The sequence below is a fragment of the Sorex araneus genome, chromosome 2 (genome assembly GCF_027595985.1).
Source record: "Sorex araneus isolate mSorAra2 chromosome 2, mSorAra2.pri, whole genome shotgun sequence".
Taxonomy (NCBI): Eukaryota; Metazoa; Chordata; class Mammalia; order Eulipotyphla; family Soricidae; genus Sorex; species Sorex araneus.
In genome coordinates this window covers 151,352,764-151,369,569 of record NC_073303.1, presented here as the reverse complement: position 1 = coordinate 151,369,569, position 16,806 = coordinate 151,352,764, and the positions used below count along the sequence as shown (strand labels likewise).

Genomic DNA, 16,806 nt, shown 5'->3' with positions numbered 1-16,806 from the left:
TTAGTTTATCTCAAACTATCTGTAGCTAATTTAATAATTCTGGGTGGGGTCTGAGATTCTACATTTCTAATTGACTCCCATCTGGATGTTGCTGCTCCTCTGGTTTGTAGGCTATAAATAGCAAAGCATTAGGACACTTTATATTTTTAATTATTGTTCTTCGTTGCCTTATATGATACCCACTAGCCATAAGCAACTAGTTTTAATTAATAAAATGAAATGAAATTTCAAACTTTGTTCCTTCATTAAAGAAGCAACATTTTCAGTGTTAAGTAGTTAGTGAACATGTATGAAATACTTCATAAAAGATATTTTTGTTACTAAAAGTTCTACTAAAGTGTTAAGATAAAAAATAATTGCCTAATCAGAGTTTAATTAAATACTGACAGTTAACAATCTAGACAGCTTTCTCAGTTTTCAAAGGCCATATTTTTATGCCATTATTTGCCAATGCTCATTTATTTTAACAAAACCCTGGATGGTTGAAAGGCTTTTATGGTTATAAGTCTTTGTGATTACTTTCACATGGGAATATATTGTTTTTGTTTGAATTTTTTTTGACAGCTAGACAGATAGCGGCATGCTTGTTGAGCACTGACTGTGGCAAAGCACTCTACTGTACTTCATTCATTTGGAATAGTCCCTTTCCTACAGGAGCTTAGGATGTAATGCAAGAGACCACATAGAAAAAGAGCATTAATGTGGAATTTTTTGACTTCTCAAAATTCATTTTCAGATGAAATGCCTATCTTCAAACTTGATTATAATTATTTTTATCATCTGCTTCATATAATTATTATTTCTGGTACTGACACTGTCCGGCAAATATTTGATGAGGCTATACCACCCCCTCTTTTGAAAAGAGAGCTTCTTATACACAAGAATGTGCTGGAACCCTACTACAACCATCTTTGGACTAATCACCCTTTGGGTGGAGCATGGCATCTGCTTTATCCCCCAAACAAGGAACTTCCACAGTCCAAACAGTTTGACTTATACCTCTTGTTAGCTCTCATAAAACATTTGAATGTATTCCCTGCACCCAAAAAAGGCTGGAATATGGAACCACCATCTTCTGATCTCTCTAAGTCTGCAGACATCCTGAGGCTGTGCAAATACAGGGATATCCTCCTTAGTGAGATTTTGATGAATGGTCTCACTGAGTCACAATTCAATTCAATTTGGAAAAAAGTTTCAGATATTCTTCTGCGCCTTGGAATGAAGCAAGAGGATATTGACAAAGTGAAGGAGAATCCCATTGAGAATATCTCCCTTGATTATCATCAGCTGTCCATCTACCTTGGCATACCAGTACCAGAAATCATCCAGAGGATGTTATCCTGCTATCAACAAGGTACAAAATAATTATGTTCTTCAACCAATAAACCTTCACTAAGTGGCTGCTATATACCAGACACAGTCTAAGAGCCTAAGATTCACTTACATTCTTGTGAGGACTGTCTTGCCAAGAAGCTAATAGAAATTGTAGTGCTAGAGACATTTCCAGAATTGTCATCCTAGCACTAGTGTCCAGAAAAATTTTTTTTGAAAATATAATTAATTAATGAATTAATGTAAAATGGTTAGCCTAGTGAAGAAGAGAAGGATGTTTCAGAAGGGAAAAGAAGACAGGTATAAATGCAGGAAACTAAAGTTTCAATTTTACTGAGATTAAAGTTTGCAGAAAAATATTCTCAAGAAGGTTTCTCCAAAATTAAAAAAAACAGCAACAACAATGGGGGCCGGAGCGATAGCACAGCGGGTAGGGCGTTTGCCTTGCACATGGCTGACCTGGGTTCGATCCCCGGCATCCCATATGGTCCCCCGAGCACCGCCAGGAGTAATTCCTGAGTGCAGAGCCAGGAGTAACCCCTGAGCATCACTGGGTGTGACCCAAAAATAAAAAAACAAAACAAACAAAAAAAACAAGAAGGTTTCTCTTGCCATATTCAAGAGTTAGTGTTTTCAGAAATTGCTGAAGACTTAACAGTCAAGTTTGATTATTTCTACAGAATTAAAGATGCCTAAAGTCATTTAAATAGGGTTACTCAGTGTTTCAGATGCCCCTTTAGACAATATGAGTTTATGTTTTCCTTCCTTTATAGCAAAACTGTGGCATTTAGCTTAAAAGTGGCACCTGTCCTTTATCTATGAGCAATTTTTAGGAAAACATAACACTTAGCAAGTATCTTAAGATCAATGGTGACCATTCCCAGAAGTTTTCTATTGATATGAGAAAGACTTAAGACATATGGTCCCACATTCTAGAGTAGCTTCTCAGCTATTATTGGAGATTGACTTCAAGGCATATTTTCATTGCTGTGTTGCTCTGGTCCCAAGATACTAGTTTCACTAGCTAGTAAGCAAACTATAATCACATTAGTGCTGTTTGAACATATATTTTATGGGTCAGGGAATTAGGACAAGAGGTAAGGAGCTTGTCTTGCATGTAGCCTACCTGGTTTGAATCTGCAGCATTGCACATCATCCCTGAACACCACCAGTAGTGATTCCTGAGCACAGAATCAGGAGAAGGCCCTTAACATGACTACATATTGCCCCCGACCCCCAACAAAAACTTTTTTAAAAATAAAGATGCACACAACTTTTGAAGTTTCTGGCAATTATTCTGGATTTTCTTCAGAGATATTTTCTAGACTTAATACCAGTCCTTTTACTAAGACTATGGGTTACTATGTTTTCCTGCTTTATCTTTAAGAACTTTTTTTAATGATACGATAATGCTGAATTTCATGATATTAGTCAGCAAAGGAGTTATAATTGACTTCTAAATTAGAAGATTTTTATGTTCTAATCAGGGTTGAGAATAAAAGCAATATTCAGAAAATGAAGGTAATAATTAGAAAAGTGTTTTGAATACTTGAAATTCAAGGCATTTCAGACAGTTCTCATTCAGATTTCTGAAGGGTTTATTGGTCCAGTCCCTTTTATAGTCTTCCCAGCATGTTATATTTCTTTTCTAGTTATTACATTTGACTTTTTTGCATGTTATTTGATAATGCTCATTATGCCACCTAATCTCTAGGAAATTTAAATGATTAAAAAAAATCTAATCCATTGAACTTAGCATTTACTAATATATAATACATACTTAACAAGTTCTAATAAAGAGAATGAGTCCTGATCAGAATAATTTGTATTTCAAAAAAAGGTTCAAGCTTTCAGTGGAGGTTTGCTTCATAATTGCCTATTATTACTTCATTACCTTTAGACTTTGTAAATCATAAGAATTTGCTCCTTGTTTCCTAGTTTTAGTCTAATATATGTTACAAACTATCAATATTTTTTACGTTTTTACTTTTTATTAATCATAAATTTCATAATTTTTTAAAAAAATATAGGTTTAGTTTATATGTCACTGTCACTGTCATCCCGTTGCTCATTGATTTGTTTGAGCGGGCACTAGTAACATCTCTCATTGAGAGACTTATTGTTACTGTTTTTGGCATATCCAATATGCCACGGGTAGCTTGTCAGGCTCTGCCACTCGGGCTCGATACTCTCTGTACCGGGCTCTCTGAGAGGGGCGGAGGAATCGAACTCGGGTTGGCCTCATGAAAGGCGAATGCCCAACCCTTGTGCTATTGCTCCAGCCCAATTTATATGTAAATTTAAATTTATACTTTTCAATTTACTTACATGTTTAAGGTTTGAGTAAAAAGTTTTTTCACTTATAAAAATTTTTTAGTTGTGCAGTTAACTGGTGCAGTATAAAAATATTTCATATTTTAGTCACATTCTGTTATTTTGGGGGTTGCATTTTGAACTTTACATCTAAATTTTTTTCTTTATGTATTGTAGGAATTGCTCTACAGTCAATAACAGGCAGTCAATGTAAGTATGTTTAAAAACTGAATACCTCCGTGAGCTTTCATTTCTGAGCAGCTAAAGATACTTAGTAGGCATTTCACTGGGTCAGATAGACTGTATGATTATCTGAACGTTTATATTATTAACTTGTAAAATCATATGGCCATATTAGTTTTTGTCAGTTGAATTTAGTTTGGGCTTGTTTACTCTTCTGGCTCTATGAATATGTCAAATTATAATTTGTCAAATATTTGTCAAATTATAATAGTATTTAAATGTTTTGACACAGGACATTTTAACATACAAAAATAGCCCACCAGCTGCTATACTTAGTTATATTTACTACTATTTAGCTTATTAGCTTTTATATAGGTTAAATAAATATATGTAGCATTTTAGTTTTTAGGTAATGAGTTACAGACTGTTTATTTCTGTTTTGTGCTTTTCTGTTTTCTGCATTTTTCCCTTAAAGAGTAAATTTTATTTTGAAATTAAAATTGCACTTGGAAAGAAACATCAGGGGTTTTGTTTGAACTATCAGTGATCAATTAGATGAAGTCTACAGATTTTGAGATTGAGTCTTAGACAAGAAACATGAAGTCAAAAAAAGAGATAATACAGTAAGGGACTGATAACCTTTCATAACCCTTGGCAATGGAAAAGAATGAAATAAATTTTCTTTTCTTTCTATTTCATATTTAAATCCTAACATAATGCTAATTGCAGTCTGGACAATGTGAGGTTACTCAAAAGCAATATAGCGGCTGAGGAGATGGCTCAAAGAGATGGAGAGAGAAGCCTGGAGCTTAATCTCCAGAGTTTCATGGCATGATGAGCATTATCATTATAATTTTGGCACTTTTGGATATGGCTTAATGGCCCCCAAATACGGATGGAACCTGAGAAGCACTGCTTTTTGGGCACCACGCATATAATCATCAGGCCTGAGTTGCTAGTGTACACGTATTACCAGTACCAGAAGTGTTCCCGAAGATTTCTAAGCACAGTACCGTCCTCCAAATGAGACCCCCCCACCAAAGAAACCCCCTCCAAAGAAACCCCCCCAAAAAATAGACTGGAAAAACTTTAGAATCAATTTTTTTTGAAACTCTGAAAAGTATTCTTTTTTTTTATTTCAAAATTTACCCAAATCATGTGCACAAATGCAAGAGGAAATGAACAGAAATCTTACAGCATAAACAAACCACAATGGATTGTTAATCGTATAGAGTCAATCCAGCCTTAGAGCTAATTTAGATTTTTTAAATATTTTATGGAAAACAGCTGTCAGTCATTCTTCAGGAAAACCCAGGAGGTTTTCTCAAGCCAATGGAATAAAACCTTGATGGGAAGGGCACTGACCAGACTCCTCAGAAGCAGCCACAGCAGTCATGCAACTTTTCTTCACTTCCTGCTGCTCTGCAGGCACATCACAGTATCCTGCAGAAGATGGTTTTTGTTTTCCTTGGTGACAGTGAACTTTAGAATCAATTTAAGATTAACAATTTTAACACTTGGATTTATACTGGTTGTTCTTGTGTTATATTACATAAATACTTACTATTATATTATTTAAACATTCATAAATGAAATTTTATTTCTCATCTAGTAATTGAGCAGAATAAGACTCTGTTTCTGTTTTCAAGTGATGTGTTTGATAATAAATATATAATAGTGATGAGAGGCTAAAAGTGTGTGCATCTAGATTGTATTTATTTTGTCTGTAATATTTAGGTATTGAAATAGAAGAGTTGCAGAATGAAGAAGAAGAACTAAGTCCACCACTTATGGAGTACAATATAAATGTGAAATCAAACCCTGAAATACTGTTAGCAGAAATGAATAAAGATACAGCATCGATATTCAGTGAATCTTCATCAGAGTCTCTTAAAGATCTTCAGGAAGTAAAAGCTCTCATTAATACTTGAATTTAAATGGCTTAATCGTGTCTTTAAGTTTGGTATTATGTGTTGGATTTATATAGCTCCCTTAGTTCATATTTGTAGTTTCCGTACAGAACTTGAATCAAAGTGGTTCTTTCCCCACTACTGAATTCCTTAATTTTTAGTGCCTTGGGCTGGAGAAATAGTATAGGGTTTAAGGTGCTTACCATATATGTTGCTGTCTCATGTTGACTTCTGGCACCACAGAAGCACCACTGGGTCTGGTCTTTAAATCTTAAAAAAAAAAAAATTTAAAAGAGAAAAGGAAAGAAAAGACCTCCAAAGCAAAAACGTGTCTTTAGTGCATTAACTATTCATTTATCAACATTTTATAACATTTATTATGTACCAGGCACTATGCTGTATTTTGGAACATCTTTATCCTGAGTGATGGGAGTAGATAAGGAAGATTAATAAAAAGTAAAAGAAAGTATAATGAGGAATAGAAGGAAAAGGAGCAAAGATTTTGGTGCCATTTTCAAAGAGATTGAATTAAAATCTCTAAAATCTATTTCTCTATAGACACGTGGTAACTTTCATGATATAGACACAGCTCTTCCTACCCCCACCCCTTTGGCTTTTTAGAACTTACATTGATAGTAAGTTCTATCAATGCTTAGAACTTACTCCTGGCTCTGCACTCAAGGATCACTACATGGGTTTTGGGGTCTTGGATCTGGGTCAGCCTCATGCAAGGAAAAGGCCTTATCTACTGTACTATCTCTCTGACACTTAAGCATTAAGTTATTCTTAGGCTAGATTTTATATCTTATGGGCCTAAATATTTTTATTAAAAAATGCTTTAGACACTGTGGTTTGTAATATTAATGATAAACTTTTGTATATAATACATTCTAGCATCACATTATCCACCAGTGTCCACTCCCTCCATTATCGTCTCAGTGTTCCCCTCATGCCTTCCCCCCACACTTTGCTTCCCTATGGTAAGCTTCCTACTAGTATTTTGTATATGAAGAAGTGCCTTCTTTTGTTACTCATGCATGAATGAATGCAACTGATGATCTGTAAGTTACTTTTAGTAATTACTCATTGATAATCTGTGTCTTGTTATTTGTTTGTAACTGTTATAGTTGCTATATATTCTTAAGAATTGGAGTCAGATTAAAATGAAAAAAATAATTTTCCATAGACTCTGGAAAGAAAATCTGCTTTGTAATATTGGAACAAAAAGTAATTCAGTGATTAGAGGAAATATATTTTTCAAAATAGACCATTGTATAGCCAGAATCTGGAAAAAACCCGAATGCCCCAGAACGGATGACTGGTTGAGGAAACTTTGGTACATCTATACAATGGAATACTATGCAGCTGTTAGAAAAAAGGAGGTCAAGAATTTTGTAGTTAAGTGGATGGGCATGAAAAGTTTCATGCTGAGTGAAATGAGTCAGAAAGAGAGAGACAGACATAGAAAGATTGCACTCATCTATGGTATATAGAATAACAGAGTGGGAGACTAACACCCAAGAACTGTAGAAATCAGTACCAGGAGGTTGACTCCATGGCTTCGAGGCTGGCCTCACGTTCCGGGGAAAGGTCAACTCAGAGAAGCGATCATCAACTACATTGCAGTCGAAGGCCATGTGGGGGAAGGGAGTTGCGGGCTGAATGAGGGCTAGAGACTGAGCACAGCGGCCACTCAACACCTTTGTTGCAAACCACAACAGCTAATTAGAGAGAGAAAGCAGAAGGGAATGCCTTGCCACAGTGGCAGGGTGGGGTGGGGGGGAGATGGGATTGGGGAGGGTGGGAGGGACACTGGGTTTACGGGTGGTGGAGAATGGGCACTGGTGAAGGGATGGGTTCCCAAACTTTGTATGAGGGAAGTGTGAGCACAGAAGTGTATAAATCTGTAACTGTACCCTCACGGTGATTCTCTAATTAAAAATAAATAAATTAAAAAAAAAAAAATAGACCATTGTACAGTGTAAGTCACTTCTAAAGTTCTTTATTTATTTTTGCCTATCAGGTTAAGAGTAAGCCAAAGAAAAGGAAGACTAAGAATAAAAAGGTAAGATGATTTTATTAGCATTATAATAGATGGAAGTCTGATTATGAGCCCTTGGGTTTAATGCTTAGATTTCATTGTTATGAGTTTAAATGTTATCCAAATAGACATATACGTATGCCTACAAATATCAATAGCATTGTCAATAGCATATTGATTATAGAAAAATCTATTATATCTTGAATGATTTTGGGGGCTTAATCCTGGGTCTTTACTCAGGGATCGCTTCTTGACAGTGCTCAGGGGAACTTACGGGATGCCAGGGATTGAACCTGGGTTGGTCGCATGCAAGGCAAACACTGTAACTGCTGTTCTATGGCTCTAGCCCTGTATCTTGAATGATTTCAATTTGTAGTATATTTAAGTTCACTTTACTTCCCTGAGTGATAGTTTGTACACTTAAATATATAAAGAAACAAAATTAGTCATTTGGTATTTTAAAAGTAGTTTCTGTTATATTTTTACTAATAAGTTCAGATGCACTTTTCTGATACTTTATAAATATTGATTTTCTTTGTGTCAAAGACTTCCAATAATACAGTTATTTTACACAGGTATAATTTATACAAAAATGGCTCAGATACAGGATACTTCTTTCATTTTTCTTCCTTATTTTTTTGCCAGTGGCAAAGTAAACAAATAATGTCTGTAGAATAGAAATCTGCTAAGTGCTTGAGAAGTTACAAGAAAAAGTAAGTCTGTTTGGTGTGTGAGAGGGCAAGTGCTTAATTTATTTTTTTTATTCGGAATTTTGAAAAAATTAAAAAGTGGCTAGAAAGATAGTACAATGGATAGAGTGCTTGCCTTGCATGTGGCAACCTGGGTTCTATCCCTGTTACCACATATGATTCTCTGAGCCCACCAGAAGAGACCCCTAAGTGTAGAGCCAAGAGTAAGCCCTGAGTACTGCCAGGCATTGTCCCAAAACCCAAACACAGAAAAATAGACAGCAGAAAAATCGCAAGGAAGTTGTGAAAGTTTTCCACCAACTTCTATTCCTATATATACATTTCATTACCCTATTATGTTGGTAATAAAACTCCGCCAGAAGAATAGTACATGTATTACAATTGGTGAATGCACATGGACATATAATCACTCAAAGTCCATACTTTCCAGTATTTTTCACTCTTGATTTTGTATATTTCTATTGAAGAAGAGTTGTTTTGATCAAGCATACAGCTAGCACTATTTTATGCATACTTTATTAGCAAACAATATTTTTCTGACATAAAGTATTCTGACTTTTTTTAAGTATTCTGACTTAAAACCTAGATGTACTCTCTAGATTATGTTATGAACTGAGCAAGAATATTTACTCAACTATTGTTGTTATTTTTTTTTTCAAGAAAGTGGAGGTTGGGGGATAGGGGTACTGTCTGAGGAGTAAATCTATTACTTTCTTTTGGGGGGAGGTGGACAGCACACGCCAGTACTCAGGGAGTGATCCCAGCTTTGCATTCATGGGTCTCTTCTGCTGGTGCTTGGGGGACCATATGGGTTGCTGGGTGTTGAACCTTCATCAGCTGTGTAGAAGACAAGTGCCTTAACCACTGTACTTTCTTTTTGACTTCTCAACTGCAATTTTGAAAACCCAGGTTTTCGGTCATTTTGGAAGTATACAGAATCATTTATTATGAATGAGATTTAAGACATTGAAGGTAAATGTATAAAATACTGTTCAAGTCTGCAAGGATGCTAAAGTTTGAACTGCATGGAGGATAGAGTTTGAACACTGGTGTCACATGGTTCTGGGTTAGGCCCTGGTGCTTCCTAATACTGTTGGGCCTGAGCAGCAATAAGCCACCTGACCTGGTTGGCTGAGTTTCAATAGGACTGTTCCAACAATCCTTGAGAGTACTTGATAATCCCCAGCAAAAGAGAAAAATGAGTATACTATGGTAGTAAAATTTCTCTATTTGTTATAAGCATCATTTATTTTAATTTTCACTTTGATTTTAATGTAAGGTTTATTTTTGAAAGGCAGTGATCTATGAGTGTAATGATTTATTTGTCTTAAAATTTTATTTTTTGGTAAAACACAACTTGGTTTATTAATTTAGCTGATTTGTTGTTGTTTTGTGTTTTTGAGCCATACCCAGCAGTGCTCAGGTCTTACTTCTGGCTCTACTCAGGAATCACTCCTGGTGGTTTCAGGGGACCATATAGGGTACCTGGGATTTAACCAGGTCAGCCATATGCAAGGCAAATGCCCTGCTTGCTCTCTTACCGCTCTGGCCCCATAGCTGATAATTTTTTCATTTTTGGAAGAATATTATTAAGGTCCAGGTCTAATGCTATAAAATTTGGACATTAAATCATCTTGTAGGGGCTGAGCCATAGTACAGAGGGTAAGGTGCTTGCCTTGCATATGACTTGCTTGGGTTTGGTCCCTGGCACCTCATATCCCCCCAAAACCCCACCAGGATAATCCCTGAGCACTGTCAGGTGTTGCCCCCAAAACTAAAATAAAAGAGATCTTGTATCTGGATTTTGAGGTATGAGATGTAAAATAAGTCTTTAAAGTTGTCACATAATTGTCTTACATAAAATTATCTTATGTATATGCTCAATTATTCTAGGTACAAATAATTGCCTAGTAGTTATAAGCACTTAACCAATTCTCTAATCAGTAGTTCTCTTACAGATTTTTCATAGAAATTTATTTGTATTATAGAGTGGCAAATGGTACCAAATTATTGTAAAAAATTAATGTATTGCAACATCTTAAAATATTTGAATTTCTAAAAATACCCATCTTGGTCTTTGAATATGAGAAAAAGGTAAAATTTATATAACTAGTAATCACTATCACTGTCACTGTCATCCCATTGCTCATTGATTTGTTTGAGAGGGCACCAGTAACGTCTCTATTGTGAGACTTGTTACTGTTTTTGGCATATCAAATATACCACAGGTAGCTTGCCAGGCTCTGATGTGCGGGCAAGATATTCTCGATAGCTTGCTAGTCTCTCCGAGATGAGTAACTAGTAGTAAGAACAGTAAAGATGAAATCTCACTATATTTATAGACTTTATAGTTAATCCTTCTTCACCAAGGTATTTAGTATTTAGCTTCATAATTCAAATTGTAAACAACTACTAGAGATCAGCTGGGTCCTCATCTCCACTCCTCCATTTATCTAGGAGAACTGAGGGTTAGGAATAGAAGAGAGATGAGGCACATGGCAGTATAGACGCTTTATTATGAGTCCTTAAAGGTAAAAAGAAACATGATCCAAATAAACCAAGTCTCTCAGGTTGCCTGTCTCCTCTAAAGAGGAAAGTTATTAAGATATATGTAAGATAGGCTGGTGCATATTGTTGGCATGACCTCATGGAAAGACTTGAATAAGAATTTCAGAAATTCTTACTCAACTATGTAAGCTGAATGATAGGTTCCTTTAGAATAACCAAAGGTGTTTTCAACTTATTTATTCAAGTAAACAATAAAATGAAGTTTTCATTGTAAATTGTAGAATTAAATTGGTGTTAGTGGCATTGAAGCAAAACAGATCAGTAAGTGAATCTTGGACTCCTTTGGGGAAGGATGCTCTGGAGTGTCTTCCGATTTAAATATGTGCTAACTATCATTGATAAAGCTTTATTTGGTAGGTTGACCTTTGTATTAATATAAGATGATCTAATGCTTCTTATATATGCAGTCTCCTCTCCCATCATCATGCTGATTTTCAAAAACTCTTTGAGTTAGTGAGAATTGCATAAGCCTTATCCTAATATATACCAATAGTTCTAAACCTAGCCCCAGGACTCAATTTCCAGTATTCAAATAAATGATTTTCAATTTTTTTTTTCACACAACCCCAAAGTAGATTACAAAATGTATTGGATCACAGCTTCCATTTTATTTTACCTTTGGTGAGTCAAGATTTTTTTGAACAAAACTTGCTTAGAAAGATGTGAGAGAAGAGACACAGAAAATATATGTTTAAGAGAGATTGTGGGCTTCTCCAGAGTAGAAATAGAAAAGCAAAGAAACATAGTGACAAGCAAGTGAACTATGTTTTCAAAGGAGAACACAGACTTGATGAGCAAAGACGCTTTGATTTTAAGTAAGAAACTAGAATTAATAGGAATAAAAAAAATTAAGTGTTCATTACATTGTTTTTAATCAATTCGGGTTAATATGACAAATTACCCTACTGGGTAGGACTTAACGACCAGCTTTTATTTTTGCAGTTCTGGAGACTGGAAAGTCCATCAGGGTGCCAGCAGATCCATTATCTGGTGAGCATCCTCTTCCTTTTTTGCAAATTGCTGCCTCCTAGCTGTATCACTATGTGGTAGAGAGAAAGAAAGAGAGTTAGCCCTCTGATCTCCTTTTTATAAGAGCATTGCTTCTATCATAAGAACGTCAAGACATCTTCTAAAACTCTAATTTACTTCCCAGGGCCCATCCTTTATTTAGCATCATCATGAGAAACTGGGAGAGACAAAAGCATGCAGTACATAACACACGTAATGATGATAGTATTTATTTTATGAAATTTATATTTTGCTTTTATTCATATATATAAGGAAATAAGTCCATAGAGGCACATCTATGTATAGACATTAAACATGCATCTATGTAATTTACTGCATGACATGAAATTTATCTCTCTTGGTTGGGGTCAAAAACTTTTCAGAGACAGGTGCATTATAACATTGTGCTGTGATAATATAGTTGATATAAATCACTAATTCTTAATGCTGTTTTTCAGAATAAGGAATTAGCAGAAGAACTGGTGTAAGTATCAGTTTATTAAATTTTCTTAGTATTTGAATTATGCTTTGCCGGTATGACACAACATGACCTTGGGAATTGTTCTCACTAAGAAGAAAGAACAGTTCTTTGTCTTAATAACTTGTCACCTTTTACAGAAAATGGCATTAAGTTAAATTACCATTTACTTTGGTTAAAATAAAATCTTTTGGGGCTGGAGAGATAGTACAGCTGGTGGGGCACTTGCCTTGCATGTGGCCAACCTGAGTTTTATCCCTAGTACACAATATAGTCCCCTGAGCCTACCTGAAGTAATTCCTTGCACTCCTAGCTGTGCACTCAGGAATCACCTCATGCCTTGCACCCAGCCAGGAGTAACCCTTGAGCATTGCCAAGTGTGTCCCCCGCCCCCCCCCAAAAAAAAATCTTATTTCCTGTAAGGCTATTCCCAAAGCTAACTACTTTGTTTAAAAACTGATTTCAACTTAATGTAAAAATAAGACTAGACCATGTTTTTTAACTTTGTTTTGATTGTGGCCCTCTTCCTGTTTCCTTCCCTGGGCCTCCCAATCCAATTGATCCCTCAAGATGCACACAGGGACCCCCTTGTTGAGAAACACTGGTCTAGATTGTGATCAGCCAGATATAGACCATATGAAGCTCAACCTTAAATGTGCTTGTTTGTCTCAGTAATCCCTTCTAGAAGGACTTTTGCTTCAATTTTGTTTTTTGTTTGGTTCAAAGTTTGGTTACTTACCCTACAATTTTTGTTTCTTCAATCCCAGTATTACAGCTTCAATTTTTAACTTACTAGGAACCTTTTAATGTTTACAATGACTAAGTTAGATTTTGCAATCATATCATTGATGATACTGTAGTAGAGGAAAGAAGTGGGGGCAGTGAATGAAGAGAGCATTAGAATCACTAAAATTTATGACAAAGAATTCACTGCAAAAATATAGCAAGATATTTTAAAATAGCAACAAGGGTATATTTTGTTAATAAAGTTTTCACTTATTGATAATGGACATGGTCCACTTGGTTAGTTTCACTTTATCTGCTTACAAGATAAATTATTTTAAAGGTAGTTTGTCTATTTTTTGTATTTTTGTTGCAGGGTGTATGTTGATGTTACAAGAACAGCTTTATAATAAAGATATTCAGCACCAGTAATCATTTTTTAATTTTATTTCTTTATGCTTCAGTTTGTGACTCTTAGTAATATGAACACTTTTCAATGTTTTCACAGTCATCTTTATAATACTAAAAATTTAGGAATATTATTTTGGAGTTTTCAAAAATGTAAGTTCATCAGTATTTATACAGATTTTAAGATTCCTAGAAAAACTCACTTTAGTGGTGCTCAGGCTAATGCCCTCCCCACTGTGCTATCACTCAGACCCAGTAGCATGTATTTAAGTATTAGACATGGACAAAGAAAAAGGGGGTTGTCATTTTTAGTAGAGTATGTTCCTTTTTTTTTCAGTGGTTCCCACTAAAACCGATGTAATTTCTACAGATTTTTAAAAAAAATTCCATTAAAGAAGAATCCACCCTTTTTAAGTCTACTCTATGTTAGTATTTGCAGTCCTTTTTTTAAGGGTACACTAGATTCAAGTTCTAATTAAACCAACTGACCTATCAAAACATGTTAAAATATCAGGTTGGAGAGAGAGTACTACAGGTAGGGCACTTGCCTTGCATGAGGCCAAATTGGGTTCCATCCCTGGCATTCTATATGGTATCCATAAGTATCGCCAGGAATAACTCCTGAGTGCAGAGCTAGGAGTAACCCCTGAGCATTGCCAGGTGTGGTCCCAAATCAAACAAACAAAAAATACATGTTAAAATAACATTGAAAATGTAGAACTGTTTGCCATTAAATTTCAAAGTATTGTTTCCCAAAGTATTCTATATTTGATGCTATAACTTGAAATATGAATTTTATGATCTCATAATTCTTGGAATACTGAATGAACCAAATAGGTACCTGATTGAATTCTATCTAAAATATGTTGTGATGTTACATAAATACAAACCAAATATGTTATAATATTTTAGATAGCATTCAGTCAAGGTACCTATTTGTTAATCATCAGAGGATTCATTGTGAATCTTAAAGAGGAATACATTATGTGCACATTATTCAAACATTCTTTGACCTTTAACCATTCTGTTGTTAAGTATCTAATAAAAGCCTTATAGTATTAATATAGGAAACAATAGCTTAGATGAAAAACACTATACAATTATAAAAGATCACATTGATTTTGTTATCATTATAGCCCAAATATGATAGAAATTGAAGAACAATTGAAAAAAGAGCAAGAAAATCTATACCAAGATTATAGACTTATGAATGATGATGCAAGTGATATTCAAGAAGATTCTGCAACTGAAGAGAAGTCCTATAGCCTGGATGAATTGCATATTCTGGACATGATAGAGCAGGTAAGCATAACTGAAATTCAGAGCAATTCTAGCCTTCTATCCTTCCTTCACCAGAAACAGTTGTTAGCCTTTGTTTCCTCTGTGACTCCGTTTTTGTTTTGGTTTTGGTTTTGGTTTGGTTTGTGTTTTTGTGGGGGGAAAAGACCGTATCCAGTATATAGTTCTCAGGACTTATTCCTTGCTCTGTGCTTAGGGATAACTCCTGGCAGTGCTCTATGAACCATATGCAGTAGTAGGGATAGAATCCCGGTTGACTGTATGCCATTCAAGTGCCCTAACATGCTTACTATCACTCTAAGACTCTTTGAACAATATGTTAGCTTGGAGTTTTTTACACGTTTCTTTCTTTTTTTGTTTGCCTTTTGTTTCTTGGCCACACCTGGCTCCGTGCTCAGGGATTATGCCTCGTGAGGTCAGAGAACTCTATGTAGAATCAGGGATCAAATCTGGGTCTGCCATGAGCAATACAAGCATCCTACGTGCTACTCTATTCCACCCTTAAGCTGTGTGTCTAAGAATGAGAAACTAGAAAGGAGGGGTAGATGATTAAATGAACCTAGAAATTGGAAATTTTTATTTTAACTTTCAAACTGTCCTGACTTCCTTGATTACAAATGAAATTTTTTAAAACAAATGGCATAATCTTACTAAATTTTATGAGAAATATAGTTTTATAATGTAAATCTGCTTTTATTTAAATAATTAAATCTGGCTATCCTAAAATTTCTATTAAGATTATTATTTCTTTTTTTGGTTCCATTCCTGGTAGTTGTTACTGCTGGGAATGACATAACTATGATGTGAATGATGATATGAATAAGATTTAACTATCCAACAAATCACTTAAAACATATAAAATATTTTTTAGAAAAACATTTGATTTACTTTCCCATGAGAATTCTATATTGAGTTAGCTCTATGACCTATTTATAGTTAAAACATAATAACACATATATAGAAGAATGGGCTGGAGCAATAGCACAGCGGGTGGGGCGTTTGCCTTGAACGCAGCCGACCCGGGTTCGATTCCTCTGCCACTCTCGGAGAGCTTGGCAAGCTACCGAGAGTATCTCGCCCCCAAGGCAGAACCTGGCAAGCTTCCCATGGCGTATTCGATATGCCAAAAACAGTAACAACAAGTCTCACATGGAGATGTTACTGGTGCCCGCTCGAGCAATTCAATGAGCAACGGGATTGACAGTGACAGTGGCAGTGATATAGAAGAATGGGAAATTGTACCTTGAATTCCCTGACTGTAAGTACTTGACTTTGTATGTGTAAAGCCCTGGGTCCAATCCCTGACATCATACACACATTAATGAATGAAAATATTTAGTTTTTGTTGACCAGTATTTCAAAAGCAGTTGAAAGCAGTGACTTACAGGTGGCAAGGAAAACCAATTTCATATGAAAACATTCATCTAATTTTATCTTTTAAAATCTTTATATTTAACTATATGTTTTAATTTTGAATGTAATATTGAGGTTTAAATGTTACATTTAAAGGGCCTTTGTTTTTTATTTATTTTAAATTTTTTTCTGGGGACTTGGGGCCATACTTGGAAGTGTTCAGGCCTTACTCCTGACTCTGTGCTCAGGAATCACTCCTGGAGAGCTTGGGGGACCATATGTGATGGTGGTGATCAAACCCAGGTCAACTAGTCCCAACCGGGGCCGGTGCTCGGCTCCGGCCGGGTGCCCGTGCCTCTGCACAGCCGGTGGATGTGGAACGAGCGGGAACCAGAGACAGCTTTAGGATTTGGGGTTCCAGCAAGTGTTTGCACCCATGTATGGAGACTGTGAACTAACTTTGGCTACATGCTGTTCCAG

At 35.6% G+C, this 16,806-nt stretch overlaps 1 protein-coding gene across 4 annotated transcripts in view; it reads left to right on the top strand.

The window, feature by feature from the left end:
• Positions 1-16,806, top strand: part of DZIP3 (DAZ interacting zinc finger protein 3) — a 109,879-nt gene that overhangs the window by 59,802 nt on the left and 33,271 nt on the right. For 3 of the 4 annotated variants that reach the window (XM_055127712.1, XM_055127711.1, XM_055127713.1), the window contains 7 exons: positions 737-1,354; positions 3,823-3,855; positions 5,566-5,735; positions 7,762-7,803; positions 12,000-12,047; positions 12,524-12,549; positions 14,811-14,976. In XM_055127712.1, coding sequence (XP_054983687.1) covers positions 737-1,354; positions 3,823-3,855; positions 5,566-5,735; positions 7,762-7,803; positions 12,000-12,047; positions 12,524-12,549; positions 14,811-14,976 — 1,103 coding nt within the window. The remainder of the gene's footprint in view (positions 1-736; positions 1,355-3,822; positions 3,856-5,565; positions 5,736-7,761; positions 7,804-11,999; positions 12,048-12,523; positions 12,550-14,810; positions 14,977-16,806) is intronic. The other variant, XM_055127714.1, reaches the window with a different exon arrangement.